An 18,778-nucleotide genomic window follows, 5' to 3' on the forward strand; every position below is an offset into this window, starting at 1 on the left:
TGTCCTGCCTCAGTCTCCGCAGTAGCTGGGATTACAGGCACCTGCCATCATGCCTGGCTAATTTTTGTAGAGACGGGGTTTCACCATGTTGGCCAGACTGGTCAGGTTATGAACTCCTAACCTCAGGCAACACACCCGCCTTGGCTTCCCAAGGTGCTGGGATTACAGGTGTGAGCCACAGTGCCCAGCCTGTCCACTGTCTCTTATGGGACTGGTGTTCATGGAGAAAATTTTGAAAATTCTTGTCTAGGAGCATCTTGAGGGAGAAGGTGTGGAATCTATAAAATAGAGGTTTGGGCCAGGCATGGTGGCTCACATCTGTAATCCCAGCACTTTGGGAGGCCGAGGCAGGCGGATCACGAGGTCAGGGGTTCAAGACCAGCCTAACTAACTTAGTGCAACCCCATCTCTACTGAAAATAACAAACATTAGACACACGTGGTGGCGCGTGTCTGTAGTCCCAGCTACTCAGGAGGCTGAGGCAGGAGAATCGCTTGAACCCGGGAGCAGAGGTTGCAGTGAGCCGAGACTGTGCCACTGCACTCCAGCCTGGGTGACAGAGCGAGACTCTGTCTCCAAAAAAAAGAAAATTAAGTAAAATAAAGGTGTGTTCTGTCCCCAGCATGAGCTCAAATCAGATTTCCAAATCAGAGGTGCCTCCTTAAGGCTGAGCCTGAAGCAGTCTGACTTTTTATCTCTTACTGGCTCTTGCATTCAGTTATTAGATCTGAGGTTTGGCCAGCCTCGCCATCTTGAGGGGTCCTTTCCAGGCCTGCAGTGTTTTAAGTTTGTGTCTGTATAACTAGCCTTTGAGAAGGGAGCTGATCAGTATCCATGAGAGAAGGGTTTGTGGTACAGGGGCAGGTAGGGAAACTAAGCCATACTTGTCCTACTAGGCCTGTGGCTGAGTGAGTTTCTGGGTGTGTAGAACTGCTGCAGCTCAGTAGAGTAACTTGGAGTGGGAGTGTCTTGTGGCTGCTGTGCTTCCAGTGATAGCATGTAAGGGGCTTTGGAAGCTCGGAGCTTGCTTCCAGAGTTTCAAATTGGAATGAGCTAGCTGAGAAGGGGACAGTCATACCCACATTAGTTGGTCTCTGAGCAGTTTTAAAAGTCATATAACTTGTTGAAAATAGATACCAGAGTATGACAGAAATCCTTTTTTTTTTTTTTTTTTTTTGAGACGGAGTCTCCCTCTGTTGCCCAGGTACAGTGGTGTGATCTCGGCTCACTGCAACCTCTGCCTCCTGGGTTCAAGCGATTCTCCTGCCTCAGCCTCCTGAGTAGCTGGGATTATAGGCGCCTGCCACCACTCCTGGCTAATTTTTGTATTTTTAGTAGAGACAGGGTTTCGCCATGTTGGCCGGGCTAGTCTTGAACTCCTGACTTCAGGTGATCTGCCCACCTCGGCCTCCCAGAGTGCTAGGCTTACAGGCGTGAGCCACCATGCCCAGCTGGAAATTCTTAAAATATTCAGACACAGCTGTCTTCAAAATTTTGGATCCCCCCAAAAGGAGACTTCAAGTAAACACTCTGTTTTGGAATGAGGCAGTGGTAGCTCTCCCTGGTGACTCAGTGCTATCAGTGGCTGCCTTGGCTTTCTCTACCTGCTAAAGGGAGGGAGAATGAGGAGAAGATGCAGTGTACTCTCTGGAGTACCCTTTTTAAAAAGGGCTCCTGGCATGTTCAGGGAGAGACTTGCTTTGGACCTCTGCCTAAAGTGGCCAAGGGGTCTCCTTTGCCTCATACCAGGTTTTTCCTTGAGTATTACAGTCTCTTGGCAAAAGCATCCTGGAGCTTAATATGATACTCCCTTCCAAACCTTTATTTTACTTAATTTTTTTTTTTCCCTTCCATGTAGATCCTTGAAACTCAAGTAATGAGTAGAGAGCAGCCATAAGACCTAGGCCATGTTCCTGTCCTGTTATATCCCCCAGGAACTTCGGTTGTCTGTCTACTCTTCATGGTCACATGTTCTGTGTTTCTTTTCAGTGGATATGCTGCTGATGAAATCACTCACTGCATACGGCCTCAGGACATCAAGGAGCGCCGAGCAGTCATCATCCTCAGGAAGTAAGTGCCTTGATGTCTGACTTTCTGCCTTACCTGCAGGCCTCTCTGGAGATGTAGCTCTGGGTCCACTTAGAACTCAGCTCCTGTGTATCAGTGGCGTGGCAGACTGGAGAGCAGAACTGTTAAGTTGTCTTACTTTTTATTTGAATCCTGTGAGGATAAAGTTGTTTTGTCTTTTTATCAGAAAATTAAGTTCTCTGACTATTTAGGGAGTTTAGGACTGAGCAAAAGCATATACTCCCAATATTTGTGGGTATAATCTTGAGACAAGATTTGGGCAACATTCTTCCAAACTTCACTCCACACCTTAGCCTCTATTCCTCACCTCCTTGGTCCTTATTTGTCACATGTATTCTTGGTGATTATTTTTAGACTATGCCTTTAGCAGCCTGCTTTAAAAATGCCTGGGTTTTCACTGCTGGGAAGAACAGGGAGTGAAAAGAGGAGACAAGGGTGGGAGGTTAGGATGTAGTATTCAGCAGAATCATGGCTTGTGGCTCTTCTCTGGGGAGGGAATTGGATATGCTATTTAACATCAACAAACCTGGCTTCACCAGCATTTATTTCTTAGACGGAGTTAGTGGAAGAAGCCATAGCCCTACAGACATTGGCTCAAGACAAGCCTGCCCCACCGCCCACCCTGCTTTTTTTTTTTTTTTTTTTTTTTAAAAAAAAGTCTTACTCTTGCTCAGGCTGGAATACAGTGGTGCCATTGTAGCTCACTGCATCCTCAAAGTCCTGGACTCAAGTTATCTTCCTGCTTCAGCCTCCCTAATAGCTAGGACAACAGGCATATGCCACCATACCTGGTTCAAGCCTGCCTTTTGAAAAGAGTCCCAGAGAGGATAGGTGATTGCCCAGAGTCATAGAAGTCAGTGAGCAGAGCAAAACAAGTCTTGACACATAACACTTGCTGTCTTTCTTCTTTCTTCCTTCCTTCTTTTTATTAAACTTTATTTTTTAGAATAGTTTTAGATTTATAGACAATTGTGATAGTACAGAGTTCCCATGTACTCTGCATCCCATTTCACCTATTTAATTTTTTATTAGTATATTAACTAAAGTCCCTACTTTATTTCGATTTCCTTACATTTTTCCTAACGTCCTTTTTCTATCCCAAGATCATCCTACATTACATTTAGTCGACATATCCTCTTAGACTCCTCTTGGCTGTAACAGTTTCTCAGACTTTGCCTTATTCCTTTTTTTTTTGTTTGAGACAGGGTCTCGCTCTATTGCCTCGATTGGAATGCAGTGGCGCCATCTCGGCTCACTGCAACCTCTGCCTGCCAGGTTCAAGTGATTTTGTGCCTCAGCCTTCTGAGTAGCTGGAACTATAGGCGTGTGCCACAACACCCAGCTAACTTTTTAAATTTTTTCGTGCAGACGTTGGCCAGGCTGGTCTCTAACTTCTAACTTCAAGTGGTTCGCCTGCCTTGGCCTCCCAGAGTGCTGGGATTACAGGTGTGAGCCACCGCACCCGGCCTGCCTTATTCTTGAAGATATTGACTGGTTAGATATTGTATAGAACATCTCTCAATTGGGATTTGTCTAATGTTTTTATGGTAAAGTGCATGCCATTTTTACTACATACCAAGAATACATACTATCAATGTAACTTATCGCTATTGATATTGATCACCTGGCTGATGCACTGTTTGTCAGGTTTTCCACTGTAAAATTACTGTTTTTGCTTGTCCATACTGTACCCTTAGGAAGGAGGTCACCATGCATGCCCACAGTTAGAGTGTGGGAGTTAGCACCATCTCCTTGAGGGGAAGCATCCAGGTGAATTATTTAGAATTCTTCTGCAGGGGGATTGGTCTGCTCTCCCTCATTTATTCAGTCATTTATTTATGTAAGTATAATTTTATATAAGTACGGACTTCTGGGAATTTATTTTATGCCCAGATTGTTCCAGCTTTGGTCATTGGGAATTTTCTCTGGCTCATCAACTTTAGTCAGTAAACAATAACTTTGGCCTCCTGGTCCTTTGGGCCCTTAACTCCAGAATAATGTAGTGGTGAAGTCTCTTTGGTGTGGCTTTGCCACTTTGTCAAGTCAAAACTTTTAGTCTGTTTTAACTATAGTAGATGGGTATGATCCATACCTGTTCAACAGTCCTATGGTACAGGCAGAGCACTGAACACATATGGGAGCTCCAGAAACTTGGGTCGACTTGGTGGTTGGCAGCCTTTCTTTTCTAGCCTAAGACTATTTGAGGCTGGGCGCGGTGGCTCAAGCCTGTAATCCCAGCACTTTGGGAGGCCGAGACGGGTGGATCACGAGGTCAGGAGATCAAGACCATCCTGGCGAACACGGTGAAACCCCCTCTCTACTAAAAAATACAAAAAACTAGCTGGGCGAGGTGGCGGGCACCTGTGGTCCCAGCTACTCGGGAGGCTGAGCCAGGAGAATGGTGTGAACCTGGGAGGCGGAGCTTGCAGTGAGCTGAGATCCGGCCACTGCACTCCAGCCTGGGCGACAGAGCAAGATTCCATCTCAAAAAAAAAAAAAAAAAAAGACTATTCCCAGAATTTGCCAGAGGAAGGGAAGGGTTTTTATCTGCCTTCTACTTTATTTTTCTGTGATTCCCAGCACAGGCCAGAACTCAAGAAATAATGGAGTCCAGAGTGTAGCTCTCTTTCAGCCTCTCCTCCACAGTCACTTCTTCTCAGGCTGTATCTGGTACCTCCAACTGCAGCCAGGGATGGGTGGCCTGCCCAGGCCAGGAACCTAGAGAAGAACTTCTAATGTTATATAGAACCAGAGCAGTAACTTCCCAAGTGTTCCTCTCATCTTCTCATAATAGCTTATTTTGGGGAAATCTTAACTAGATATGCAGGTGGTAGTGGCCGTAGCTGGAGTGTCAGTCTTCTAACTGCTACTTTTTTCTTGAAGGGTGACTCCCATACCTGGCCGCCCAGTCCAGCTGAGTCAGATGCTCCTCAGCACAGCTAAGAGTCTGCATCGTTAATCAGCTCCCTGGGAAGCTTTTTAGCCAGCTGGGCCCCTGGCAGTGGCTTGACCTTGGGAATGGCTGTTGTTGCGTGACTGAGACTCTTCTACCTTCTGACTTGAGTGGGCCCAGGAACCATTCACAGACTGGGCTGGAGGGCAGAAACACAGCTTTGGTGTAAGGGGACTGGAGAAGAGTGGGAGGATGTTCCAGCTTCCCCGGGCAGCTGAGCTGGGGAAGTGTACAACTGTGGGGAGCTCTAAAGTATCTGCAGCTCCTATAATAGTTCATGGACTTGTGTCGTGGACTCTTGTAGTAGTGTGGCCTCCACTGGGAATACCTTCTCATCTAACATGTTCATCTTCTAATTCATATCCCAACTCCCCAGATAACCTGCGTGATAACCAACTCCTCAAATAACCTAGTCATTCTTCATCGCTCAGATTGACCATTTTGACATGCAGAAAGCATCATATAAAAAGCCCTTTAGCATTTTAGCATCACCTAAAGCCCTTTCAGCACACATGCAGACACATACACACACCCCTGTTTGGACTGTCATAGCTCATATGCTTGCCATTGTGAATTTTCAAGTCTGTATTCTGTAGGAGTAAGGAGATCCTTGTTCATCTGGGGCCTAGTATGAAGTGCAGCCCAGAAGAGGCATCAACTAGTGTGGAGAACAATTCAGGCCAGTGAGGAGCAGGTCTAGAGTAGCTACATGGGCTTGTCTTGGGAAAGGACAGGTTGTGACAGGTTAAAAAGGGGGAGCCTCTTGGCCCAGGCATTGCCCAGAGATAAGTAGGATGTGGTCTCGGAAGATAACTGGCTGGGTTTGATGTCTTCTGGTGAGGTTGTGTTACAGTGGGTAGAATCTGGGCACTGAGCCTGGCCCTGATTATGGTAGAGGAGTTAAGAGCCTGTCCTGCCTTCTCATAAGTTGAGATAAAGATTGCACAGGCTGCTGGGGGAGACCCTGGGAACTCTGTCACCAGCTCAGGTCAGTCAGAGCTGGAAAGGTCTTTCTAAGGGCCTCATGGAAGGAAATGGGTGGGCGGCTGCCAAGTGCTTTCTGGTTGGACAGAATGCAGGTTCTGTGAACATGGGTGGTGCCAAGTCTTCGTGCACATGTGCCCTTGTTTCTCACAGGGAGGCTGGAAGTGACCCTTTAAGAGCCTCCCCAGAGTGGAATCCTCAGACTGTCCCTTGGTGTTATAATGTTTGATCTCACAACTTAGCCAGTAAATGGCTGAGTGAGACCTGGAACCTGGGTCTTGTGGTTCCTTGGTGGTTTGCACAGTGGAGTACCCCAAGTCCCGCCCTTTCCCCCAGTGTGTCACTGGGATGGATGCTTTGAGTTAGGAAACTGGAGCTCAGATATAGAAGGGCTTTCTTGCCTCTACTGTGCAAGTAGAGAATTATGTTGATTGGGGAGAGTGTTATGAGTATGTAGGGGGCACTCTACAGAGTGGGGTGAGGCAGCAGCTACAGGCTAGTCGGCTCTTTGAGGTGCTTCAGCACCCCCAAACTTCCCTGAATGTTGCTGTCTCCCATCCGACCGATCGCAAGCCGCACCAACTTGCAAGTCTTTTCTTTGTAATTGTTGGTAACCCTGGAAGGGGAAGCTGGACCTAACCTTACTGGAGGTGTGGTTAAAGTTCTAGATTACTAGTTAGATAACCAAGAGGCTGACAAACTTATTGGGTATAATAATTCATTTGTGAGGGGAGTCTTCCAGTTTTTCCATGATTCCCTAGTACTCCTGCACTAGTGCACTCTGTGCTTCTGCTCCTGGTGGGCTTTGCTAGCTGCCCTGTGCCAAGCATCCACGTACTAACCCTGAAACTAGAAGGTGTGAACTCTGTTTGGAAAGGGGCTCAGATAGGAAGTGAGCTGTCTCAGGTCATCTTGCTAGTTGGAATGACCTTTGAGCAGGGATTTCTGACTTGAGGGAAACATCAAGTATCTACTATGTACAAGGCACTTGAGGTGGGCACCGCAGGAAATTTAGTGCCCCCTTGGTGCTTCACATGTAATAAGTTTGCACTTTGCATGCCATTCCAACACAAAGCCGAGGTGTAAAAGGTATAAAAGCACAGGGTATTCTCTGCAGGCCCTGCAAAAACCCAGAAACCCAGGTCGGGCGTGGTGGCTCGCACCCGTAATCCCAGCACTTTGGGAGGGCGAGGCAGGTGGATCACCTAAGGTCAAGAGTTCAAGACCAGCCTGACTAACATGATGAAAATACTAAAAATACAAGAATTAGTTGGGCATAGTCATAGGTGTCTGTGATCCCAGATACTTGGGAGGCTGAGGCAGGACAACCGCTTGAACCCGGGAGGCGGAGGTTGCAGTGAGCCGAGATCGCACCGTTGCACTCCAGCCTGGGAGACAGAGCAAGACTCTGTCTCAAAAAAAAAAAAAAATTACATCCAGCTTAGCAGGAGGGAGGGTAAAGGCGAGCTTGGTAGATCTGGCCCCTGAGCTAGAAATTGCTAGCCAGGCAGAAGTGGTAAACTCAAAGGCTAGGAGGCAGGGAAATACAGGGGACTTACGTAGATGAGGAATGAAAGAGGGAAGGAGGCCTTACTTAGGTCAACATTGATTCTCAAGAGGTGGCTTATGGGTCTTCAGGGCCTTTAGTTGGTGACTAGGGCACCCAATCCCTTGGTTTCTAGGAGGCCCTCAGGATTGCACTGTGAGACTGGTATTCTTGAGATTGGTACTCTCCAGGTAACCAGATAAAGTAGCACAAAGCAGCATATATAGCCCATTTATTTGCTTTTGGTCAAGTGGAACTCAGCTCAGAGTGATCTGAAGCTGGGAAAAGCAGCTGGAGATCCCTTTGCCAAGTGGTAACCTAAGCTGATGTGTGCTAGGCTCTGTGCTAGTGCCTGGAATGGGGTTTGTATGGGTTCCTATTCTCTTTTGTCCTTTGGGAAAAGGCAGACATTTAGCATCTCACCAGGAACTGGTCAAAGAAGACTTTCCAGAGAAGTGCCACCTGAAGGTAGTCAAGGATGCTTGCGCCTTAGCCAGCATAGAAGGAGGCTCAGGGGCAAAGGTAGTTCAGTCAGAAGAGATGCTCTTTACAGAGGCTTTGGAGTCCAGGAACTCTGTTCTGGAGCATAGAATAGATAAGGAGTGGAGGACTTGATACACTGGCCTAGGACAGAAAAAACTTCACGCTGTGTAGAGAGATGTTGAGGGTGCTGGGGAGCCATGGAGGCATGTGAGAGATTGTAGGAAGCTGAGCTCAGTAGCTTACTTGGTCATTAGATCCACAGAGTTCGAGGAGTCAGGAGGAGACCCTCCCTGAGAGCAGAGCAATCTGAAGGTGAGGCTGAGTGGATGGATGAACAGTGGAAGGAAATGGAGGTCTCACTCTGGACTTAATTCCTCAGCAGTGGGATGAGGGGTGCCTAGCTCTTGGTTTCTCTGACCAGGGCTTCATGTTGCTCCTTTGTCCATGATTTGTGTCTCCTGTGGTTAGACTTAGCTCACATTTGTTCCCTAGTTCAGTAAGTCTGTGTCCACATGTATACACCCTGCCCTTTTGGCAGCCTGATTGTTCTGATGTGTCTGTGGCCTGCCCAAGGAATATAGGTACAATGGGATCACCAGGGAGGTGACAAACTTGGGCTTCTGCCCTGGCTCTGCCACTCGTCTCCACATGCAATCTTACCTGAGCACCTGTAAATTGGGCAGTTGTGGTTAAACTTGTGAATGCTAGGTGGTCTTCTAAACTCCTCCTGGCTGGGTGCGGTGACTTGCACTTGTAATCCCAGCACTTTGGGAGGCCAAGGTGGACGGATCACCTGAGCTCGGGAATTTGAGACCACCCTGGGCAACATGATGAAACCCCATCTCTACTAAAATACAAAAAATTAGCCGGACATGGTAGCACGCGCCTGTAGTCCCAGCTACTTGGGAGGCCGAGGCACGAGAATCACTTGACCCCAGGAGGCAGAGGTTGCAGTGATCTAAGATTGCGCCACTGCACTCTAGCTTGGGTTACAGAGTGAGACTCCATCTTAGATAGATGGATAGATTAATTAGCTGGATTAGATGGATTAGATCAGATAGATAGATAGATAGATAGATAGATAGATAGATAGATTAATTAGCTGGATTAGATGGATTAGATCAGATAGATAGATAGATAGATAGATAGATAGATAGATAGATAGATAGACAGACAGACTCCATCTCAGGTAGATAGATAGATTGCACCACTGCACTCCAGCTTGGGCTACAGAGTGAGACTCCATCTCAGATAGATAGATAGATAGATAAGATAGATAACCAGGTGTGGTAGATAGATAGATAGATAGATAGATAGATAGATAGATAACCAGGTGTGGTAGCATATACCTGTAGTCTGAGCTACTCGTGAGCCTGAGGCAGGAGGATTGCTTGAGCCCAGGAAGTCAAGGCTGCAGTGAGCTGTAATCCCATCCCTGCACTCCAGGCTGGATGACAGAGTAAGACCTTGTTTCAAAGAAAGTAAATGGCTGACAGCCGGGCGTGGTGGCTCACGCCTGTAATCCCAGCACTTTGGGAGGCCGAGGCGGGCGGATCACGAGGTCAGGAGATCGAGACCATCCTGGCGAACACGGTGAAACCCCGTCTCTACTAAAAATACAAAAAAATTAGCTGGGCGTGGTGGCGGGCGCCTGTAGTCCCAGCTTCTCGGGAGGCTGAGGCAGGAGAATGGCGTGAACCTGGGAGGCGATGGAGCTTGCAGTGAGCGGAGATCGCGCCACTGCATTCCAGCCTGAGAGACAGAGTGAGACTCCGTCTCAAAAAAAAAAACAGTAATTAGCTGAACGCAGTGGCTCAAGCCTGTAATCCCAGCACTTTGGGGAGGCCAAAGCGGGCAGATCACGAGGTCAGGAGATCGAGACCATCCTGGCTAACACGACGAAACCCTGTCTATACTAAAAATACAGAAAAAATCAGCTGGGCGTGGTGGGCGGGTGCCTGTCGTCCCAGCTACTCGGGAGGCTGAGGCAGGAGAATGGCATGAACCCGGGAGGCAGAGGTTGCAGTGAGCCAAGATTGCACCACAGCACTCCAACCTGGGTGACAGAGTGAGACTCTGTCTCCAAAAAACAAAAAAGCTGATGTTGGCAGGAGGCTGGTGGAAGATGGGTGGGGAGAGTCCTGTGAGGGGAGTGGGTACTATTGCAGGAAAGCCAGCGAGGTACAGGCCTGAGCTTTGTGGGAGTTTGATTCTCAAAGGTGCTGGAGCTTATAGACCTTAGCTCTAGGGAACCAGGTCACTAAATACCCAAGAGGATGCTTGGACAGTCCCACAACACTGGTCTCTGCCTCACTTTGTTGGAAAGCCAGGCTTTTAGCACAAGGTTGACTGGTAAAGGTGGAGCCAGAAGTTAGAGAGTAGTTGGTAGCTGGCTGAGGACCGCCTTCGCTCCAGGGTCATTGTGGCCTGAGTGCAGGCTGGTTTACCATCTTCCCAGAAATGGTGGCCCTGCCACCTGCACAGTGCTCTCTTGCACTGAGGAGGGCCCACCAGCACTTTATTTTTTAATTAAAAAAATTAGGGCCGGGTGCGGTGGCTCATGCCTGTAATCCCAAGCACTTTGGGAGGCTGAGGCAGGCAGATCACGAGGCCAAGAGATCAAAACCATCAGGCCAACATGGTGAAACCCTGTCTCTACTAAAAATACAAAAATTAGCTGGGCATGGTGGCATGCGCCTGTAGTCCCAGCTACTTAGGAGTCTGAGGCAGCAGAATTGCCTGAACCTGGGAGGCGGAGGTGCAGTGAGCCGAGATCGTGCCACTGCAGTCTAGCCTGGAGACAGAGCAAGACTGTTTAAAAAAAAAAAAAAAAAAAAAAAAAAATTGGGACAAGGTCTTACTTTGTTGCCCGGGTTGGTCTGAAACTCCTGGCTTTAAGTAATCCTTCTACCTTGACCTCCCAAAGTGCTGGGATTACAAGTGTGAGCCACTGTGCCTGGCCCCACCTGCGCTTTAGAGGCCATTACGGAGTAGTAGGTGGACTTTGTGACTCAAGCTAGTGATTTGCTCTGGGATTTAGCTCTGCTTTCCAATCCCTGCAGGGAGAATAATTCACCCCAGCAGCTTCTCTGGAGGACCTAGGATCGGATCAACTCCCTCCCTTCCCTTAGGTTCACACATTAGTGCTACAGCCATCCTTTGTTGTGACCTCCCTTGTCCCTGCTTTGTCCTGACACTGTAGGTGACCACTCTGGGTATCATGGTCAACCCCCACCTCACATGCCCAAGGTGCCTTGCTCTGACCTTTGAATACCTACTCTGATCTGTAAGGCAGGTCTTCATTTCTGTTATTACCTGAAGAGGCCTGGGTCCAGACCTTACTGCTAGAACTGGGCCTCCTGAATCCAAATTTGTGGCTCTCTCTGCTAAACCCTGAAGATCTGGCTTGCACCATGAGAATTGGTTGCCTTTTAACTGGGGCATGTTCTGAAGTTAAGCTACTGGTAGGCACTGGGCTTGGAGTCAAGCTCTAGCCTGGCATCCTGCAGCTTAGTGGATTTTTGGAAGTGTGGGGAGGGCAGGAGCTTCTCCAACTGTTACGAGATGTGACAGTCCCAGGGGATGTGTGAAGAGCTCTCATTTTGGTGGCTCTGCTTTTCTCTTACCATCCATCATTCCCCCAAAGAAACAACTCCAGAGTGCCCCCACCAGGGCTTCACTGGGGCTTTTGGAGCACACAGGGACCTTCCTTCGCTGAACCATGGGCTCCCTGGCACCTATAGGGTCTTAGCTTTATGGATACTAGAGGAGGGACTTTCTTCAGTGAGGCCCTTAGAGTTCTTTAAGTCAAGCATAATGGCTAACGTTTAGTCTGATCTCTGCCACCTGGACCTCTCAACTTGGTGGCACAACGCCTGGTAAAGAAAAGGTCATTGGGCCAGGTGCGGTGGCTCACGCCTGTAATTCCAGCACTTTGGGAAGCCAAGACGGGCAGATCACCTGAGGTTGGGAGTTCGAGACCAGCCTGACCAACATGGAGAAACCCTATCTTTACTAAAAATACAAAATTAGCCGGGCGTGGGGGCACATGCCTGTAATCCCAGCTACTCGGGAGGCTGAGGCAGGAGAATGGCATGAACCCAGGAGGTGGAGCTTGCAGTGAGCCGAAGATTGCCCCACTACACTCCAGCCTGAGGGGACAGAGCAAGACTCCATCTCAAAAAAAAAAAAAAAAAAAAAAAAGTTAGAGACCAGCCTAGGCAAAATGGTGGTACCCTGTCTCTCCAAAAAAAAAAAAAAAAAAAGCATTAGCAGGGCATGGTGGCCCAGGCCTGTAGTACTAGCTCCTTGGCAGGCTTGGGCAGGAGCATCACTTGAGCCTAGGAGTTCAATGGTGCAGTGAGTTGTGTTCATACCACTGCCCTCCAGACTGGGCCACAGAGCAAAACACGACTTTTTTTTTTTTTTTTTTTTTTTTTAAAAGAATGATTTTATTCTATTTCACATCATCTCTAGTAGTTGCTCAATACCACCTCTACCCAGAGAATTCCAGCCTTGAAGGAGGCAACTTGCCAACTTGTCTTCCATTCCTTAGACCCTCAGCATAAGGAAGCCTTAGAGCCAGTCACATTTCTGTCCTTTTCTCAGATGGGGAAACTGAGGCCCCAGGAAGGATAGTGACTAGCCTGGATTCTGAGTGGCAGTGCCAAGACTAGATCTTCTCCTGTTGATGCTAGGTTCTGCATCCATGAGTCTGGAGCAGTCCAGAGGAGCCTGAGACTGGAGAGCCACTCACTGCAGCTGGGTCCTTCTGGCATCCCTCTCTACAAGAACAAAGCAAAGGGATGGGGATGCCTGTCTTACCTGCCTACACACCAGTTTGGGCCTGAGGCATCAGAACATTGGTTCCCAGCTGGAAGGAAGGAGATGCCCCTGCTGCCTTTAGGAGAGAGATTTCCTGCCCAGGTTCAGAGTAACTCTTGCCTGTCAGGCTTGAAGTCTCACTTGGGCTTTAAACTTTCCCCCATGACTTGCAGGATGCATGACTTACTGCCTTTCTGATCCTTCTCGTCAGGCCAGCCAATAGAATGTGGGAAGGCAGCCATGGGGAATGGGGGGAGCTGTAAGGACCAGATGCAGTTGTTACCAAGGATGCCAAGCAGCCTAGCCCAAGGCAGTTCTTGGATTTCCCTCCTGCTTGCTTTTCGTCAGCATCCTCTGGTATCCTTAGAGTCCTGCTCTGACTGCAGCCCGTAATTCTTCGGAACTAAGTTACTATTTTGTGTCTAGCAGACCCTGGAAAAGGTGCCTTCAGGGTCTCTGCTAGCTGTGTCCTATCACTTCCCACCCAGTCTATTACATGGGTCCTTCTGCCCTTTGCTCCCACCTGCCTGACTTGCCAGCTTTCTCTGTACCATACAAGGAGCCTAAGGGCTTCTTTGAGGTTTTCCAGGCCAGCTCCCTTCTGGTCTGGCTTCATAAAGGACTTGGATCACTGCCCTGAGTTATCTCTTCCCAGCTTCTCCATCCCCCTCTTCCTCATCTGTATTTGTGTGCCTTCCCTTTACTAGGCAGTGTATTCCTTGAAACCTGTACCTATACCTGCTGCTCGGTGGGGACTGTGCCTTCAAAAGCCTTTTGGCTTCTACATCGTCAGCATCCTGAAATGAGCAGAAATCACCAGGTGACTGCTCATGGTTGTGGAGTGGGCCTGGGTTCCCCACCCTGGCTCTGCCACTCAGTTTCAGCATCCCTGTCTGTACAGTAAGAAAATAGGGTAGCTCTGGCTCTCTTTCTCTCCAGCCCCTCTACAGGCCTGGACCAGGGATCATTCCTGTGTTGGGACCCACCAGTGGGGCCGTTGGTCCTCTGGCAAATGAAGTAGATGGCCCCAGAGAACCTGTGGGTCCAAGTGGAGTGAGCTGAGGCTGCTTCGTTCAGCTGAGAGCGAGCCCTGGGATCTTTCCCCTAGGGTAGCACAACCTAGCCTATCCTTGGGAGTTTCCAAACAAAAGTGTTCCCATTCCTTACTCCTAAATGTGGACTTGAGGAGGGTCTTTGAAAGTCAGCTAGACCAATCTCTAGTTGAACCTCAAGGACTGAGGTTCAGAGCAGAGACTGCTGGCTCCCACTTTGCCTGGCCAGAGAATTGGTCTGATGGTGCCCACACCTTCACCAGAGGCCCTTTGGTGACCCCATGCATGTTTCCTTTACAGGACAAGATTAGATGCACCCCGATTGGAAACAAAGTCCCTGAGCAGCTCCGTGTTACCACCCAGCTATGCTTCAGATCGCCTGTCAGGAAACAACAGGGACCCTGCTCTGAAACCCAAGCGATCCCACCGCAAAGCAGACCCTGATGCTGCCCACAGGTAGTAAGCTTAGGATCCGCAGCAAAGGCTGGCAAAGGCTTGGCTGCAGGGTGAGATGGGTGGAGAAGCCTGGGGTAGGCTGTTTATGAGCCTTGGTTTGCTCACTCTTTCAAAATCTGGTTCCTCTGAGTTGGTGGCATTAGTGACATTCCCACCTAACCCTGGCCAACTGCCTGTACCCCCAGAGAGAAGGGGTCAGGCAGAGACTGTAGCAAATGGGAATATCATGGCTTTCCCATGACTTTCCTTATTCAGTTCCACCCAGACAGACGCCCTTGTGGAATTATTTTAGGTGTCAGGAGGGAATCTTGGGACTTGGATAATAGTGAATCAGGGACTTATTTCAAAAAGGGTTGGGTAAAAGGAATTTGAGGAGCTAATTTTTTTAAAGGAAAAAAAAAATGTTTTGGCCGGGTGCGGTGGCTCACGCCTGTAATCCCAGCACTTTGGGAGGCCAAGGTGGGCAGATCACGAGGTCAGGAGATCGAGATCATCCTGGCTAACACGGTGAAACCCCGTCTCTAGTAAAAATACAAAAAAATTAGCCGGGCTTGGTGGTGGGCGCCTGTAGCCCCAGCTCTTCTGGAGGCTGAGGCAGGAGAATGGCATGAACCTGGGAGGCGGAGCTTGCAGTAAGCGGAGATGGCGCCACTGCACTCCAGCCTGGGCAGCCTGGGCAACGGAGCGAGACTCCGTCTCAAAAAAAAAAAAGTTTTAAGTGTTGGGGAAGGTTTCCAAGGAGGTAATGTTTAAGTTGATTCCAGAAGGATAAGGAAGACATGAAAGAGCATTCTAGGCAGGAAATACTGTATGAACTAAACCCCGAGACACAAAAGAGCTTTGTGGTTTCGGGGGGTAATGGGGTTGGTAAGTGGAGAAGGGAGTGTTGGGAGGCCCAAGAGAGAGAAAGTGGGTAGAGCTGGGAAGTAAAGGTAGATGGCAGAACGATGCAGAGTCTTGAGGCTGTGGTAGGGAAGATCTCTGTCCAGCAGCCCTGGCAGTGTCCCAGGGCACCAGACTCCAAGCCAGGCAGACCCCACAGGGCAATTGGGAAATGTCCCAAAGACTGGGGTGGTCACTGGCAGTTAGTGGGCAAGAACCTCTGATACCAGGGCCTCTGCCAGGACTACCGTTCATTGAGGACCACTGAGCTGGAGTGACCCATCCCAAGGATGAGACCAGGTACAGTGGTAAAGCCAGGCCCCTCCTGACAGCCTCTGAGATAACACCCTGCCTCCCTTTCCTTGCAGGCCACGGATCCTGGAGATGGACAAGGAAGAGAACCGGCGCTCGGTGCTGCTGCCCACACACCGGCGGAGGGGTAGCTTCAGCTCTGAGAACTACTGGCGCAAGTCCTACGAGTCCTCAGAGGACTGCTCCGAGGCAGCAGGCAGCCCTGCCCGAAAGGTGAAGATGCGGCGGCACTGAGGTCTACCCGCCGCCCTCCTGGGAACTCTGGCTCATCCTTTCGTAGTTGCCCCTCCTTTTGTTTTGAGGGTTTTGTTTTTGTTTATTGGGTTTTTTTTTGTTTGTTTTTTTGTTTTTTTATTCTATATATTTTTCCTTGGTTTTGTTGCCTGTTAAGGCTGAAGAATAGAATTGGCCAGGACCTGGGTTCTCATATTCTTGGTATTCCTCCTGGATGGAAAGGCTGTTGGCATCTATAGGGGACAGAGGCTGATGCTGGAGTGGCCAGTAGAGGTGGTGGAGTAGAGCAGCCATCTTTTAAGTGGGGCTGTATCAGGCTGGGTTTATTTAAAAGCAACAAAATGTTTTGGTTAAGAAAATTATTTTGCTTTCAATGTAAATCTTCGCAGTGTTCTAAACAAAGTTCAGTCTTCTGCCCGCCCCTTTCCTCCACTGATGTCTGTACTTGGTTGAGGTCTCCTGGAGCCTCACAGGCTCTACATGGGGGCTGCTGTTCTCCACTTCTCACCTGCCATCCACGCCCTGCAAGCTCATGCAAACACCCTTTCTTCCTCCTGCAGCAGAGTTCAGGTTGCCTGGGCAGGGGCTTAAACAGTGCCAGCCCCTGCCATCCCAAAGCTGTTGTTAAGCTTCCCAGGCTTCCTCCACCCACGCCCACTAGCCTACTCTGTCCACAGTTCCTTGGGCTGCTGAGGGGCTAGTGCAGTGGTCCTGACCTCTCTTATCAAGAGCACACTTTTTTGCTGGTTGCTCCTTTTGAGCATATGCGTGTGATTATTTGGAACAGTTAGACTTGCCACGTTGGGTCAGTTTTAGAAATTGTTTCTAGCTAGAGGGACTGGTGTCCTTCCAAGTCTAGCATTTGGGGTATGGAAAATTGTTGTGGTGTGTGGTAGGGTTTTTGTTTTCTTTTGTTTTGAGTTTTTTTTCCCCCTTTAGTCTCCTGGCTTTTTCCTTTCCCCTCCCTTCTCCATTGGCCAGCTTGGGCCTCATCCTCATGTCATCCTTCTAGGAAGGTGCCTGCCCCCTCTTGTCTGCCGGCAGCATGCATCCAAGGCCAGAACTCAGGCCTGCAGACTGGGCTGGTGCTTCCTCCGCTTCAGGGTATGGGAGTTGGTGAAGGGGCTTTCAAAAAAAAAGGTAAAGTCTTTGGTAGGTTCTACCCACTCAGATCCTGGAAGGCAGAAAGGTTTTGTGGATCTAGATTCATTAGGAATGTCTTCTTGTCAGCCAGGTCAGGACCTGGGCTTGCCAAGAGCAGAGGCCCTCCCAGCAACCAAGATACCACCACTTTGGGGCTTTGTGTACAGAGGTCTGGGCCTAAGACCTCATAGGCTGCAGAAATCTGGGGCAGCCACCATCAAGAAGCCCCTCTCAGGGGCCAGAACTCCTTTGCCAGCGTGGATTTCTCAAGTCGGGACTGCATAATTAAAGCAGTTGCAGTTTTATTTTTTTTACAGCTTTTTTCCCAAAAATGATTTGTAGTTGTGTGTGCAGCACTTTGCCCTGATATGTGTGCTCTACAATAAAAACCAAATCTAATATATTTTGAAACAGTTGTCTGATGTTGTTGTAAGAGAGGGCTTGCCTTTGGTGCTTCCTTAATCCCTTTACTTTCTTAAACTTGGAACAGGGGTTGGGGAGGCAGAGTTCATTGCCCACCAGCCTCCCAGAGGAGTTGATTGGTCATGGACACTGGGCCTCCTGTGTGCCCAGCCTCGGGTTTATGGCTGAAGGTGGACTTGCCCTCTCCCCACTGTCCTTTCTCCCACTCCAAGGAGGGTGAACTTCATAAACCATGATGTCCAGGTGCCCAGGGACCACACCTTCTGGAGTTCTGGAAGCCCCTTTCAGATGTGATCACTGAGAGGCTGGTGCTGGTGAACAGAGAAATGGCAGACACAAAAGCAAGGGAGAACCTGGCTTTTGTGGAAAATATGCGAGTGATTTTGCTCATTAAACAAATACTTGACCAGGCACGGTGGCTCACACCTGTAATCCCAGCACTTCGGGAGGCCAAGGCAGGCGGATCACCTGAGCTCAGGAGTTCAAGACCAGCACAGGCAACTTGGTGAAACCCCATCTCTACTAAAAATACAAAAATTTAGCCAGGCGCATTAGCATCCGCCTGTGGTCTCAGCTACTAGTGAGACTGAGACAAGAATTGATTGAGCCTGGGAGGCAGAGGTTGCAGTGAGCCGAGATTGTGCCATTGTACTCCCGCCTGGGCAACAAAGCGAGACCTTGTCTCAAAGAAACAAAAAAAAACTTCAGTTCCTATTGTATACCAAGCCACACTGGGACCCCAATAGTGAGCAGAACTCTGGTCCCTCCTTTTAAGATGCTCGTGATAGTGTGGAGTGCAGGTGCTGGCATGAAGCAGATGTTTTTCAGTGGGTAAGGCTGGGCCCCAGAGGGCTTTAGTCCCTCCAGACCTCAGACCTGGCTCCCTATGCCTGGTAAAGGGCTTCTATCTAGAGTCTCTTACTCTGTTCATAGTGCTCAGAACCAGTCTTCTTGGCCAAATTGTTGCTGTGGAAACTGGATAAGCTACTTACCTCCTTTTTTACCAGAGAAGAGAAACTCCAGAGTGGGGCAAGTAACTGGCCTCAGTCTGAAAACTAGTGCGAGGGTATGAAGAGAGAGGGGTCAGAGTCTCAGTGTGGTCTGTGGCTAGTTGGGCCTGGGGGGGTTAGACACTGAGCTAGGCGGAGTGGACCTTGGATCCCCTGGAGAAGGAAACACTGGATCTGAGGGAAAGTGACTTGCAGAATGTCATCCAGAGTGTAAACGGCAGAGGTGGACATCCCCTACTCCTTGCCTGAGCTTCTGACTCTTGGGGCATGGGATACGGGCTCAGTGAAGGGCTGGGGGAGTATGAGGAACCCTCTTTTTTGTGGCGGACCCTATTTTTCATTGCTGTTACAAACTCAGACTCCTTTCCGGGTGCAGTGGCTCATGCCT

At 49.1% G+C, this 18,778-nt stretch overlaps 1 protein-coding gene across 1 annotated transcript in view; it reads left to right on the forward strand.

Moving 5' to 3' along the window:
* Nucleotides 1-17,368, forward strand: part of ALKBH5 (alkB homolog 5, RNA demethylase) — a 26,804-nt gene extending 9,436 nt beyond the window's left edge. Inside the window, exons 2-4 of the mRNA XM_010367689.2 lie at nucleotides 1,990-2,070; nucleotides 14,231-14,386; nucleotides 15,637-17,368. Coding sequence (XP_010365991.1) covers nucleotides 1,990-2,070; nucleotides 14,231-14,386; nucleotides 15,637-15,814 — 415 coding nt within the window. The 3' untranslated portion in view covers nucleotides 15,815-17,368. The remainder of the gene's footprint in view (nucleotides 1-1,989; nucleotides 2,071-14,230; nucleotides 14,387-15,636) is intronic.
* The last annotated feature ends 1,410 nt before the right edge of the window (nucleotides 17,369-18,778 follow it).

Source organism: Rhinopithecus roxellana, chromosome 19, assembly GCF_007565055.1.
Source record: "Rhinopithecus roxellana isolate Shanxi Qingling chromosome 19, ASM756505v1, whole genome shotgun sequence".
NCBI lineage: Eukaryota > Metazoa > Chordata > Mammalia > Primates > Cercopithecidae > Rhinopithecus > Rhinopithecus roxellana.